This window comes from Sinocyclocheilus anshuiensis, unplaced genomic scaffold (assembly GCF_001515605.1).
Source record: "Sinocyclocheilus anshuiensis isolate Anshui unplaced genomic scaffold, SAMN03320099.WGS_v1.1 scaffold337, whole genome shotgun sequence".
Lineage (NCBI taxonomy): Eukaryota > Metazoa > Chordata > Actinopteri > Cypriniformes > Cyprinidae > Sinocyclocheilus > Sinocyclocheilus anshuiensis.
The window spans coordinates 56,011-68,812 of NW_015537968.1; the positions used below are offsets into that span (position 1 = coordinate 56,011).

Sequence of the window (12,802 nt, forward strand, 5' to 3'; positions counted from 1 at the left end):
AATCCCAGAAAATATTGATATATTTTGTCAATATCACACACCCCTAATATATTTAACGTTTTGTTTTGTAACGTTTCGTAACGTTTTGTGCCCTTTTTTTCCACTTGAGCCCCTGCCCCTCAAAATGTCTGTGCACGTCCCTGGATCTCAGTATATTGTAAGTGTAAGTATATTAACATGCTTTTTTTTCTGTTATAAGCTATTATGGTACTATCTAGTAATGGAACAAGGTAAATAAAAAATGTAATTGTAGCAATTTGTGCTGCATTTAATTTGAGTGTGCTATATGCAGGAACTAACAACAGTGTGTAAATAAATGTATGAGATGTGTGCAAATCTCACAACCAAGTTCTTTCCATGAAAGGAATTAAAAAAACAATCTTAATAAAAAATAGTCGTTTATTTATTTCTCTCTGTGTAGCAAAATTAGTCATCAACATGCGGTTATTTACATCCAGCAAACGCATGTTTATTATGTTACGTCCAAGATATATCTAGAAAGGACATAAACATATTTTCCTCACACAAGACTCAATGGCATTTTTACTTGGATACACTAGTCATTCATCTTTTTTTGTACTTTTTTGTTCAATGCTCATAATGTCTTCAAAGAAGCAACACATTTTAGATGCAAGTTTACAGTAACGTGCAGAAACTTTACTCCTCCACTGGTTCAGCTATTCTTGCCCATTTTATCCCCCTAGATTTCATCTGATAGTCTTTCAAATCATTTAAAGAAAATTAGAATGGTGTATGTCTCCCCCTTACTTTTGAGCATTCTTTATTTTTCAGATTGACAAGCACCAGTTTGTTACTTTTTAATCATGTGGGACAATTTCAGCCAGTTTAATCATTTCTACAGATTTTTTAGGAAAATATAATTTCACTGATTTACATTGAGTAGATCTAGATTGCTTCCTTCCCATGTGAATAGTAATCATTTAATTTAATAGATTGTCTATGCTATTTTGATTGAGCTCTCATTGGCCCAGTGATTGATTTTGGAAACTGTCGTACGGGCAAGGTTACTTTTGAAAGATCCATTAACATTTGACACATTTGAAACCACAAACATGAAATATGTTTTTGATTATCTTTACCTATTTGTTTTATTTGTAAAACATGTTGAAAGGTTGATCACTGCTTTCCAGTTTATGAGCTTGAGAGCAAACCTTTCAGCCAGTCAGTGACCAAAATGCTGCTCATCTGAAAAGGGGAAGAGAGTGTCTTAAGGCAATTAAAAGTTGTATTCAAAACAGCTTTTATGAAATAATAAATTTATTTCTTAGAAATCATTGGAATGTATGAATGTCCTTTGCACCAACTTTCTATCTTTTTGCATAAAAAACAATGGTATAAACACATTGAAGGAAAAAATTCAAAATGCAGACAGCGATAAGAAACTAATTCTATGTACAAGACTTATGTCGCTTTTCCACTGCATGGTACGGCACGGTACGGTTCACTTTTGGGGGGTTTTCCACTGGGTACAGTACCAGGTACTTTTTTTTTAGTACCACCTCAGTTGAGGTTCCAAGTGAACCGTACCGTTACCAAAACGTGACATGTAAACTGCTGATCACGGATTGGCCGGAGAGAATCGTCACTACCTTGCGACACAAACAGAACAGAACCGCTAGATTTAAATCAGCACAGCCAGCGAAGGATCGAACGCAACTGTTTTGAACAAGCGCACCTTTTTTAACAACCAAAAAGTGGCTGTTTCGTTGTCTGTTGAGGAAGTACAGCCATTCCTCTCATTGATAGCAGAGGAGCGGATCCTGCGAGAGCTTGATGGGGCGACGCGGAATAGAAAAGTTTTTCAGGAGTCGCGGCAATAGAGGCGGCGCAACTATAACGACATGTGAATAATCCCGCCCACTCTAAAGCGGTACTGAACTGCAGTGGAAACGCAAGCCGAGCCGTGCCGTACCGTACTGAGCCGTGCCGAGTCGTACCATGCAATGGAATAGCGCCATTAGAGTGTGTCCTCTTTGTTTCACAAAGGAACGCACAAATGGTAAATGCTCAAGCAGAATACTTTGAGGTACATTAAGACTTACTACATTTGGTTTATGGAATAAACAAAATGTATATTTCTACCATTATGGCACTGTGATGGTTTCTCTGTTAAATCTGTGTGTTTGCGTTTTTTAAAGGTGCAATTAGAATATTTTTTGCTATCCCTCTACATTATGATCAATGATATTGACCACTGGGATTTGAAATGTCCAAAATATAAATAAATATAAAAAAAGATACTTAAATAAGACTTGATTAATGGAGTTGCTTCCATAATAATGGCAAGTCTTTTAAGATTCCATCTTGAATGCCTTTGTACTGGATGAAAACATGGTGTTTCATGCTATCAGGTATCTGCTCCTTTATAAAGGCCTTCTTGGGGTATGCAGAACTTCAGTGTTGGGTATTTGAAATATTTAAGCACCCTTTCCTCTCACCACTCCAGTAGCTTTGCTGGTCTTTCAGTCTCTCCAGGGGGAGGAGGGTGGAAGATGTGGTTAGATGGACATGGAGATCCTAAATATGTTCTGTCTGAAGCAAATAAACAAATATGATGGAACTTATTTCAGCAAAGGAAACCAGAACATGATAGGTTGGCTATGAACAGTCTTTAAGTTGTTCCCTTTCACTTTCTTCTCCTCCTCATCGCTCTGTTCCCCCCCCCCCCCCCCCCCCCCCCGCCCACATATGCTCACTGAAACATCCTGGGATGTTTCATAAAGACCTTCTCGATGAAGTTCTCCAGCTCCTCTGCACTGTCCTGTGGCAGCTGCCTCAGCGGACTATAGTAATCATCCTCCCTGGTGACTACAGGAGCTCGGGCTGGGTAATAGAAAGACGGCCAGCGACGCGGAGGTGACCGGGGTTTAGGCATAGGTACAGTTTTGAGAGGGTGAGGGAAGTAGAGGTTTCGCTGGAAGGCTGGTTGGAGTCTTTGGCGAGAGTGCGCCCAGGGACGGGACTTCCGTCTGGGGGAGTAATCAAAGTCATAGTCTAGTGAGTTTCCCAAAATGTCATTGAGGGAGAAAGAGGGCTTGGGATAGTAGCGGGATCTTGGTTTTGGAGGTGGTACATAGGTTGGGTAATATCCCCGGTAGGGTTTTTGATAGAAATTGTAGGAAGGGTAGGTACGAAAGGGCCACTGCTGCCTCATCCAAAAGTCTTGCTTGCTGGGCTTGAACGAGGCCCTGTCTTTGAACCAGGCTTTTAATGGGTTTGTGTTCGGTTGAGGAGGCTTTGAGGAAGGTGGTTTCTGTAACAGTGTAGAAGGTGCAATGGGGGCTGGAGGCGGCACGAGAGGATGTTGCCATGGGAGATTTTCAGGAGGATCTTTTTTCTTCTTCTTCTCCACATCGTTAATGATGTCCACCACATCATCAGCAGGAAGATGCAGCTTGCTGGAGATCTCAATCAACTTATCGATGGTCTGTGGGTCAATGTCATCGTCATCATTACTAGTGTCCTCCTCATCAGAGCGCTTGTCTTCTGCACCATTGTTGTCTTGGTACTTTTTTTTGTCCTGTTTCATGATGTATTTCAGGAGCATGTCGGATGCAATATCTGCAAGCTTTTCTTCCTCCGCTTTGGCTCTTTGTGCCTCGGCTGCCTGTCTTCGTACCTCCTCTTGCTCCGCTTTGGCCCGAGTTTCCTCTTCTTCAGTGCTCAGCTGTTCTTCGTCTTCTTGGTCTTCCTCATCTTCTTCCTCTGGGTCAGAAAGGTTGTTGGTAAAGTCATCCATTAAATTGCCTGAATTCTGAATTTTGTTCTTTTCTTGTTCAAGCTGCCACTTTAGCTTCTTCTTGGACAGTGCTAGGTCACTGCCTTTAGCTTTAGGCTTGATCTCATTGTTCATGAGGCCATTACGGTCCAGGTAATCGAAATACTCCCCACGGCTCTCCCTCTGGCCTGTGGACATGTCACGCTCTCTCTTAGTGGCTGTGCTGTAGCTCTGGAATTCCTCTAACATAGTCTCCAGATTCTTCACTTCCTCTGGACTCAGCTGCTCTTCCTCCTCCCCCAGTTCTCCTCTCTCTGGCTCCTGCCTCTCCTCCTCCTTGATCACCTCCTCTTTTGTGGCCCCCTCCTGTGGGGCCACCTGCTCTTTTAATGGTACTGTCTGACTGGTGGTGCGGCTTGTCACTTTCTCCGTTAGCTGTTCTTCCTCAGCCCTTTCTTTCTCCTCTTCCTCCTCTCTTTCTTTCTCGTCTTTTCCTTGTGCTGCAGCAGCTGCCATGACCAGCTCCAGCTCTTTGTGACCATCTCTGTCTCTGTCTGCACCCTGAAGATACTTCTCCTTTTCCACTTCTGTTCCCCCATCTTCTCGTTCACTCATCTTTTCCTTCTGGGGCTGGTTGAGGGCCTCGAGAAGGACCGCTGCTAGGGTTCTAGGATCCATGTCTTTGAAGAGCTCATCATCTTCTTTTTCCTCATGTAGCGTGCCCTGTTCCTCGGCTGGTTGAGTATATTGAGCCTGTTGCTGAGCAGAGGAGGATGCTGCATAGTTGTCACTTACTGTGTTTCTATCTGCTGTCACTGGACTGAATGTTGCAGAATTGAATGTGAGACTAAATAACATGAACAGGAAAATGAAGGGGACATTTGAAGTTTGTTGCCACCAGATCATGACCACACATACGTGTTTGAACCTGAAAGACAGAAGTTCAAAAATGGTCAAAGATCAAATCTGATATTGCCAACTGATTTTATATGTGTTTTTTTGTACATATACATTTATATTTATATGGTGTTTTGATGTACTTTTGTGACAATTATAAAATAAAATTAATTTGAGTTCACACATCACTTCACAGCAATTTAGATTTTTCTCAGGTAAGATGGTGGACACATTTTGTGATTCACTTCTTTGCAGACTGTCTGAATGCAACACTCACTGTCTATTAAATATAAATTTGTATGAATGACTTGCGTTTGATACCTGAGAGCATTTCATGACCCATTTGCTTATTTGTGTAATGGAAGAACTAATGTTAAATATGCACTTTAGCAAATACTTTTTCCCTAGTCATCCAGTGAGGATTTCTCTCTTCTGGAGAGATCATACAACAAACTATACAAAAAAAAAAAACATTTATATTTTGCATAAAAAAATATTTAATCATTGGGGGGGGGGAGTATCTTTGTTAAGGTATTATTTATGTTTTATTTCCTGCTGCTTAGCTGATTTTGCAAAGGCGTTCTAATTGGCTCTGCGGCTAGAGCTGGTGCGGTTCGTGAAGGCTCTGAAGCGCTTTTGTGCTTGTGATTGCTCGCACACGCAGCGCGGTGCTAATGCAGTATATAAAGGAGGAAAAGCGCCGTAGGTGGGAGCCCTTCCGATGCGCGGGAGGTTAATGAGTACGCAATACAAAGATGATCAGAGGATCTCAGTATGCCCATGAAAACCAAGTTTGAGATCCCCACCAAAAAAGAAAAAAAAAGTCATATTCATATGGATGAAACGGTCCATGGAGTTTGGATTTCAAAGCTTTGGAAGCGCAAAACCAATGAACGTTAATAAAACAGCATTCTTATCTCACTTTAATTTTGTAATGAAAATTAAGCGATCCTAAAGCTCAAGGTATGCTAATCACGACACCGATGTTTATGGTTAAATCTGGTTATGTGGCTAGATTTCCACTCGCCGTTGCACGAGCAAACACTGCTGCAATCGTCAGATATGTGCCAAGTCGCTTACAATGCATGGATTTACACATCTAAAGTTTGACATCGGTGTTTGCCATATGTGAAATGCTGCAGGAACTCTTTCTCGTTTTTATTAAAAAGTCTGTATCTCCTTTCCGATTTGGAATGATTCACTTTTTTAGTATTAGAATCATGTCTCCACAATGTAGCCCAAGCACAACTCTAACGCCCTCTTTAACTGCCGCCAATGACAGCGCACACTGGGAGTTCTCATCAACAAAGCACGTAAGTAATCCGGCTCTAAGAAGCCTTGTCCTTAAGTAGGCCCTTAATCTTCTGCTTTAAGACAGATCTATTAGAATTTAGATTTAAACAGGGCCATACTGCAATCACAAATTGAACCCAATCGACAATATTGGAAAGACATGAAAACAGATCATGAATGCTCTGCTGTTAAATTTCATGTCAACATTTCTCTGCTCCATATGAGCAGGTACTTATAAGTATGTAAAATAAAAGTCAGACTGGACTCCAACAGGCAAAAGTCAAGGCGCGCCAAAGCAAAACGTGTTTTTATCTCAGTGTCTCTCGTGTGCTTTTGTGATTGGACTCGACATTGTTATTTTGGGTATCTGATGCTATGGTGATGAGAAAGATGATGAAAGCATGAGCAAGGGCGTGGTAAAAATCATTATGAGAGCTGTGCTATTGATCAGCCCCATCATCTTCATCATTAAGTGTAAAAGTCATCACTGCAATATTTAGTATCACTAAAGTGGTTTTTAATAAGTTGCATTAACGCCTTAACCAATAATTCAATTATATAATTTTTATTAAATATTATACTTTTACTTTCTACATTACTACATTTTTCCTTAACTCCTCTTTTTATATGTAGTTTTTTAAAATGTATTTTAGAATGCATTTTACTACACATCCCTAATATAGAAGAAAAATTAAAAACGTAAAGAATTTGCTATATTTGTTTACACGTTTAAAAAAAACATTAATTCCCTGTATAATAATAATAATATTATATATATATATATATTTATTTATTTATATATATATATTATTATTATACAGGGAATTAATGTTTTTTTTTAAACGTGTAAACAAATATTGCAAATTCTTTACGTTTTTAATTTTTCTTCTGTCCCCATTATAATATACATTTATTTTCCCATGGCTTCTACCATTACTGTTGCCTGTTACTATGAAAAGAAAGCCGGGACTTACCGGGAATCCTGTCAATGGCAGCGTAGTCCGACGCACGAATTGTGTCCTCTTCAAACTTTGTATTTAAGTTATTTACGTGTAAGGATCCGCTTCAACAATAAATTCTTTGTTTGAATGTTGCCGTTTTGTTTGTATAGTGGTTTCGTTTGTGTAAGCCGTATGGTAGGCTTTTCTTGCACGGCGCTATGGGATATTTTCAGTACCACGGTCAGCTCTCCGTGTTTTTATTTCAGTCCCACTGCGCCCACGTGACTGCACGTCACTCAAGCTCATTGACGTCACCCTCTCCATTGGTACGAATTTTCGTGCTGATCGAACCCCGAGTCTTCGCTACACTGCAGTGCCCAGATGAATGGAAGGAAACGGGATGAATGAAATAGTACTTTTTTTTCGCCGAGTAGAGAGGGCTAGACAACACTGGGAGCGCGTGACCGATCCCTTCCAAATGCAGCTGCATACTGATGACAGCGCAACGCAAAGGAACCAACGATCCTCATCACGATGTGCATTGCCTCACTAGCAAAACGTATAAATGCAATTACACCATGAAATTCACAGAGGAAACAGCTGGCGCATGAATCGTCAGTGCATGGTGAAAAAGCGACCCCAAATGCATTATACATGTTTTGTCTAATCTAGACTTATTGAGTAGCTAATGTGCCTCTTCCGCGTGACATTATTATGACAGGATGTTGTGAAATGTAACAGTATTGAAAGCTGTTGCAACCGTTTTTCTACAAGGCGTAATGGACAATAAACATTGACACTACAATAGCCTACTATACAGTGTTTCTGTGTACTTCTCCATTGTGGCTATCTAAAAATTACAACGTTATGAAACGTCAAAATTCAAACTGCAAAGAGACGAGAGGTTATGGTATCTTAAAATATTCACTATTTCAATTTGCAACAATAGCCTATTGTTTAGAATGCATCATTGCGGGCAATCAACGTTAATAATATGCCACATCTTAAAGTTATTTCGTTCTATATTTAATGCACATTTCTTTCCTAAATGTTAGGGTGATCTTTATTGTAGCCTTTGAATAAAAAAGCAATTCCAGCAAAAATGTAATTTATCATGAGTACAGGAGTGTTAGAGATAGTTAGACTCTTTTCGGTAGGCTAAATGCAATGAATGAGCAGTCGGACGAGTGAGAAAAAACATTCCCTTTTGTCAGCAGTAGTTTTCAGTGACCACTTTATCTGTTTGAACGAACTGACAACTGAAATTTTAAAAGCCTAGCTCACCCAAAAATGATCTTTGTCATTATTATTCACCCTTATGTTGTTTTAGGAGATGACAGTCTCAGTCACCATTCACTTTCATCTTTTTTCCGTACTAAGTACTAAGTTAATGTGACTGAGGCTGTCAGCCACTCACATCCCCAACATCTAGTGTTTCACGGACAAAACAAAGGGCTTGTTTGGCACGAGGATGAATAAATGATGAAAGCATTTTTGATTCCTTTAAGCAACTTTGGCCATCTACTAAAATTAAATTGTGTAATGATAAAGAACGCGGTGGTGTAATAATTATTCCTTTTTTCATTTTCAAGCTTGTGTTTAGAATGTTTTCAGGTGGACCACATCTTTTTCCTTTTAAAATGAAAATTGTTAATTTTGCACGTATTAAGTGTCATGCTGTAGCATCACTAGTGAAATTGTTTTACAGGGCTAACCAACCAACGTGCTAGGTCTGTACTTGAGCGGATCGACACGCCTTAAGTTGTTGTCAAGAACAGGGATGCAGAATGGACCGTGGAAAAGGCCGCATCTCTGCACGAGCTAAACAGGTAATTAGTACACTTATCCACGTAAAGGAATTTAGAAAGCCATCTATTCCAAAAAACTGTGACGCGCTCTTTTTCTGCTATCTGTCCAACCGTTCTCTTAATTAGACTATACTCCCCCCAATTTTCTTCAGACCATCGAACTAGCCAGGAAGTTCATTCACAAAAATGCGGGATGATCCTGGCACTGGCACTGGCCTTTCATTCGTTATCTTCATTTTTCTTCATTATGAAGTTCTTTTGGCTCACTCTAATAGTACGACAGCTCAAGGTCCATTAGTTAAATTATTTTAAATGTGCTTAAACCTCTTTTTACTTGTGTAATTAAAGAACCGTTTATATAGCCTGTCGATCTAAAGTTTAATGCTAATTCTGTTAAACATGAACGAATTGGATTAGCTCATGCTGAGAATGAGTTGACAGTGGATTTACATGCCTGTCGGAAAAGATAGTGTTTCTGCAACCAACTGTCCTTTTACGTTAACTTCACCCAGGGGACGTCGATTGTCTCAAAGGAGCGGGCGACTGAAGAGGTACGTTCTGCCTCAGAGAATTAACAGCACTCTGTTGAGAAATGACCTATCCCACGATGATCATCTGAAGCCGAAAGACAAATTCTTCCACTTTCATCATTTCCGCCCTGTGCTGCATAAGTTGCAGGATGGGGAACGCCGCGTTGGCATTCTTTGCAAAGGCGGCGGCGGTGCAAACTGATCGTTTGTTCTCCCGGCTCTGACTGGGAGTTAATGAGGCGGCATCCACCGTGTCTTGGTCTTCCCCCAGATGAATCTCTCGCGCTACAGCAATCATAATTTCAGCACCCGAAGCCTTCCAAGGGCGCTTTTAAAAAAATTAATCCATTTATAATCGATTCAGACAACTAACCGTGGGAGGGATGCCCTTAGATTGGATATGTGACAGAGGCTTCCTGCCCACGCTTACTGCAAACAAAGCCAAGGGAGTCTTGCTAACACAAAGTACTATCCAAACAGAGTTCCCCCGTCAGTTTGACAACATGCCAGCACCACCTTCCCATTTAGGCCTTAACTTTTAACCGTTGTTTTTAACATGAAGATTCGGGGTTGTTCTAATTAAATGAATCGCGGAAACAAAACCCAGTCACCTTAATTAACACAGTATCCCTCAATTGGCCAAGTAGAAGGCATATCAATTGCATTGTATAAAGTTATTCTTCAGGTTTTTTGTGCAATTCCCATGTAGTCCCAAGCAAAGCATGCTGGGAACAAGAAACCACATTCCCAGTTTCCATGTCAAGTAACAACAAAAAGGATTCATGCAGGCCCAACACTAGGGCGACCATGCGTCTTCCTTTTTCTGGACATATGCTGGCCAGATATTTAAAGGTCACATATTGTACACCTTTCTGGAGTTTTATTTTAGGTTTTGATGTCCTTAAGAATATATATTTGCGGTATAAGTACCAAAAACCTCAATATATTTTTACAGCTCCTCTCTCAGGAGCTCTGCTGAGAAAAGGTCGATTTTGGTCTGTCTAATTAATATTCATGAGCCTCTCTTCTGATTGGCCTGTTGTTTTCTGAGTGACTTCTGAGTGTCTGTGTGCATGTGTGTAAAACAACAAACTGACGATTTATATATAATCATTTGTAATTGTAAATACATTGTTGTGATGAATTGTTGCTGGAACAATAATGTAGCTGTAAAAATAGTTGCCTGCTGAAATTGAAATGTATATACATCTTCATCATGACTAGATAGACACGGTGAGTTTGTCTTTACTATACAGGTTAGATGTGATCCACCTCATAGTAACAATCCTGTCAGATCATCCATCCTTTGAGTGAGAGTGTAACGTTACAGGTCGGCCGATCTGGTTTCGTGGTTAAAGTTAACCTTTTCGACATGTTTCCATGTTGTCGTTGCTCAGCATGGACGCGATGTTGTCTGGGGGTTTGGCAAAAGGAGAGTGGGACGGTGGGCGGTGCTCGGGGTGGTGACTGAAGGCGGTGACTGTGTAGTTCTGACGTCAACTTTTTACGGAAGTCACAACGGTTCGTGAAAAATCACAGCTAATTTATGCAGGCTGTGTGCATTTTACTGTGGACTGACTGTTTTGAAACTTGTATGGTATTAAATAGCCCCTAGACCTCAGTTATCGTGAAAGGGAATTCCAGTTTTGACAATATGGGACCTTTAAATTGTCTAAAATGTCTGGGTTTTGGCTTTGTTTTCTTGTTGTTTTCATGCTTGCTGAAGGTAATGACAGAAAAGTAGTACATAATTGACCAATCATTGCATGAGAGAAGGTGGGATCTACAGAGAATTGTCAAAGCAATGCAAATACATGTACATAAAATGCATAAGGACTGTAGAGAGCATGTCAATAGCAAAAACAAAGCCTACACCTGGAAATTTTAGGCAGTTTAAGAATTCCCAGCCAGGACATGTCCGGGAACAAGAGGACGTATGGTCACCCTACTACCCAACACAAATGGGATAAGTACATTTCTGCTCAAGTGGATTTCATGGAATGAAATGATGTTGTGACAAAATGTTCAAATTGCATTGCATTAGTTCACTTTAATAAAAAGTAAATTGGGGCAAGCATCAAGAATTATTTGAAAACACCTTATATAGTTATATAGTTAGTCATGATATTTCCTTTTATGTTATCATTAGTTCTAAGTTATATGATAATGATAATCTTCGACTCATATTAATCTAATGCCAATTGCTGAGGTAGTACAGACATGACATCAACAAAAATTAATGTAATGGTTTATATGCTTTGTGGATGTTTACACATTTGTACGCAGCCATGGGAATAAATAATGTACCATTGTTGGAAAATGAACTGCCAGTGAAGTGACGCGTGCGGATCCATTGATGGTTCTATTTGTGGAACAGTCCACATCCGTGGTAGGAATCGCATATATGCAGAAGTATCTTTTTTATCTTTTAAGACTGTTAGAGTGAACAAACAGCTGTGGGTGCCCACACTAAATAATCTTTAAAATGCCATTATAACTTTCCATTGCATATATGGATTGTCCATTGCCAGCAATGGAATGTAGTCATACATGGATGTGAGTCAGACTAACGCTGCCAATACACTATACTGTATAATCTATATCAGGGGTGTCCAAACTCGGTCCTGGAGGGCCGGTGTCCTGCAGAGTTTAGCTCCAGCTTGCCTCAACACACCTGCCTGGACGTTTCTAGTATGCCTAGTAAGACCTTGATTGGCTGCTTCAGGTGAGTTTGATTAGGGTTGGAGCTAAACTCTGCAGGACACCGGCCCTCCAGGACCGAGTTTGGGCACCCCTGATCTATATAATGCAGCACTTACAGATCATGCATTCAGCTGTTTAAATTTTATAGTAAGCCTTTTGTTATGACTGCAACCTTACAAGGTCTGTTTTTTTTTATCATTCTGCCAAAGAAACTTTTTTTTTTCCAAGCTTCAATCAGTGATCATATAAATGAATGATTCGTGTTTGACTAGACTTATGTAACTGATTTAGAGCTGGGCAACATGCCACAACCTATGGGAGGGAGATCTATCTTCTGTAGATTTTACAGCTGAGCACAGTATTTTCTTTATGCTATGTTTTCGTCAGTTTATTTTCATTTGGATTCCTCATGAAAAGAAAGTTTCCCACTAAACTCTTTTTTTTTTTCATAAAGTATGATATGATGTAGAATGGGAACTTATAATTGTAACTTGTAAAAAGGCAAACAATTGGTAACTAGAGGAAATAATTTTGACAAACTGATATTTGCAATGCACTTCAGTGCTCTGCACATCCGCACACTTATGAAGCTGTTTAGATTTCCTCTGTGGCTACTTGTCTTTGAAATAGCATGGCATTTACCACCTCCCTGCAGATTCAATTTAGAGTGAAAAATCACAGCCTGATGTGATTTATAAGCGTCCATAGTTTTGATGAATGGCTTATATGACATTATTGTTGTAAGATCAAAAACATGGCTTACAGAATCACTTTTGACACATTCTGGGTCCCAGCGCACCATTAGAATATTCTTTAACCACAGATGATTTGACAGCTAGGAGATAGGGACTCAACCAGACCCCCATCCCCCCCCCCCCCCAACCGCCCCCC

At 40.0% G+C, this 12,802-nt stretch overlaps 1 protein-coding gene and 1 long non-coding RNA gene across 2 annotated transcripts in view; one reads left to right on the forward strand and one right to left on the reverse strand.

Annotated features, from left to right (window-relative positions):
• Positions 1-415: 415 nt before the first annotated feature.
• LOC107668168 (uncharacterized) overlaps positions 416-12,802 on the forward strand; it is a 15,156-nt gene continuing 2,769 nt past the window's right edge. The window contains exons 1-4 of the long non-coding RNA XR_001631860.1: positions 416-900; positions 3,498-3,502; positions 9,107-9,111; positions 11,545-11,550. This is a non-coding gene — a long non-coding RNA (uncharacterized LOC107668168). The remainder of the gene's footprint in view (positions 901-3,497; positions 3,503-9,106; positions 9,112-11,544; positions 11,551-12,802) is intronic.
• On the reverse strand, positions 2,714-7,128 carry LOC107668126 (neurosecretory protein VGF-like). Its single transcript, XM_016459923.1, has 2 exons — positions 6,904-7,128; positions 2,714-4,667 (listed from the first exon to the last, which is right to left on the reverse strand). Exon 2 carries the CDS (start codon positions 4,643-4,645, stop codon positions 2,714-2,716), a length of 1,932 nt encoding a protein of 643 aa, XP_016315409.1. The 5' UTR covers positions 4,646-4,667; positions 6,904-7,128.

Coding starts and splice junctions, on each gene's coding strand:
- LOC107668126 (XM_016459923.1), bottom strand. CDS start 4,645: ATGATCTGGTGGCAACAAACTTCAAATGTCCCCTTCATTTTCCTGTTC.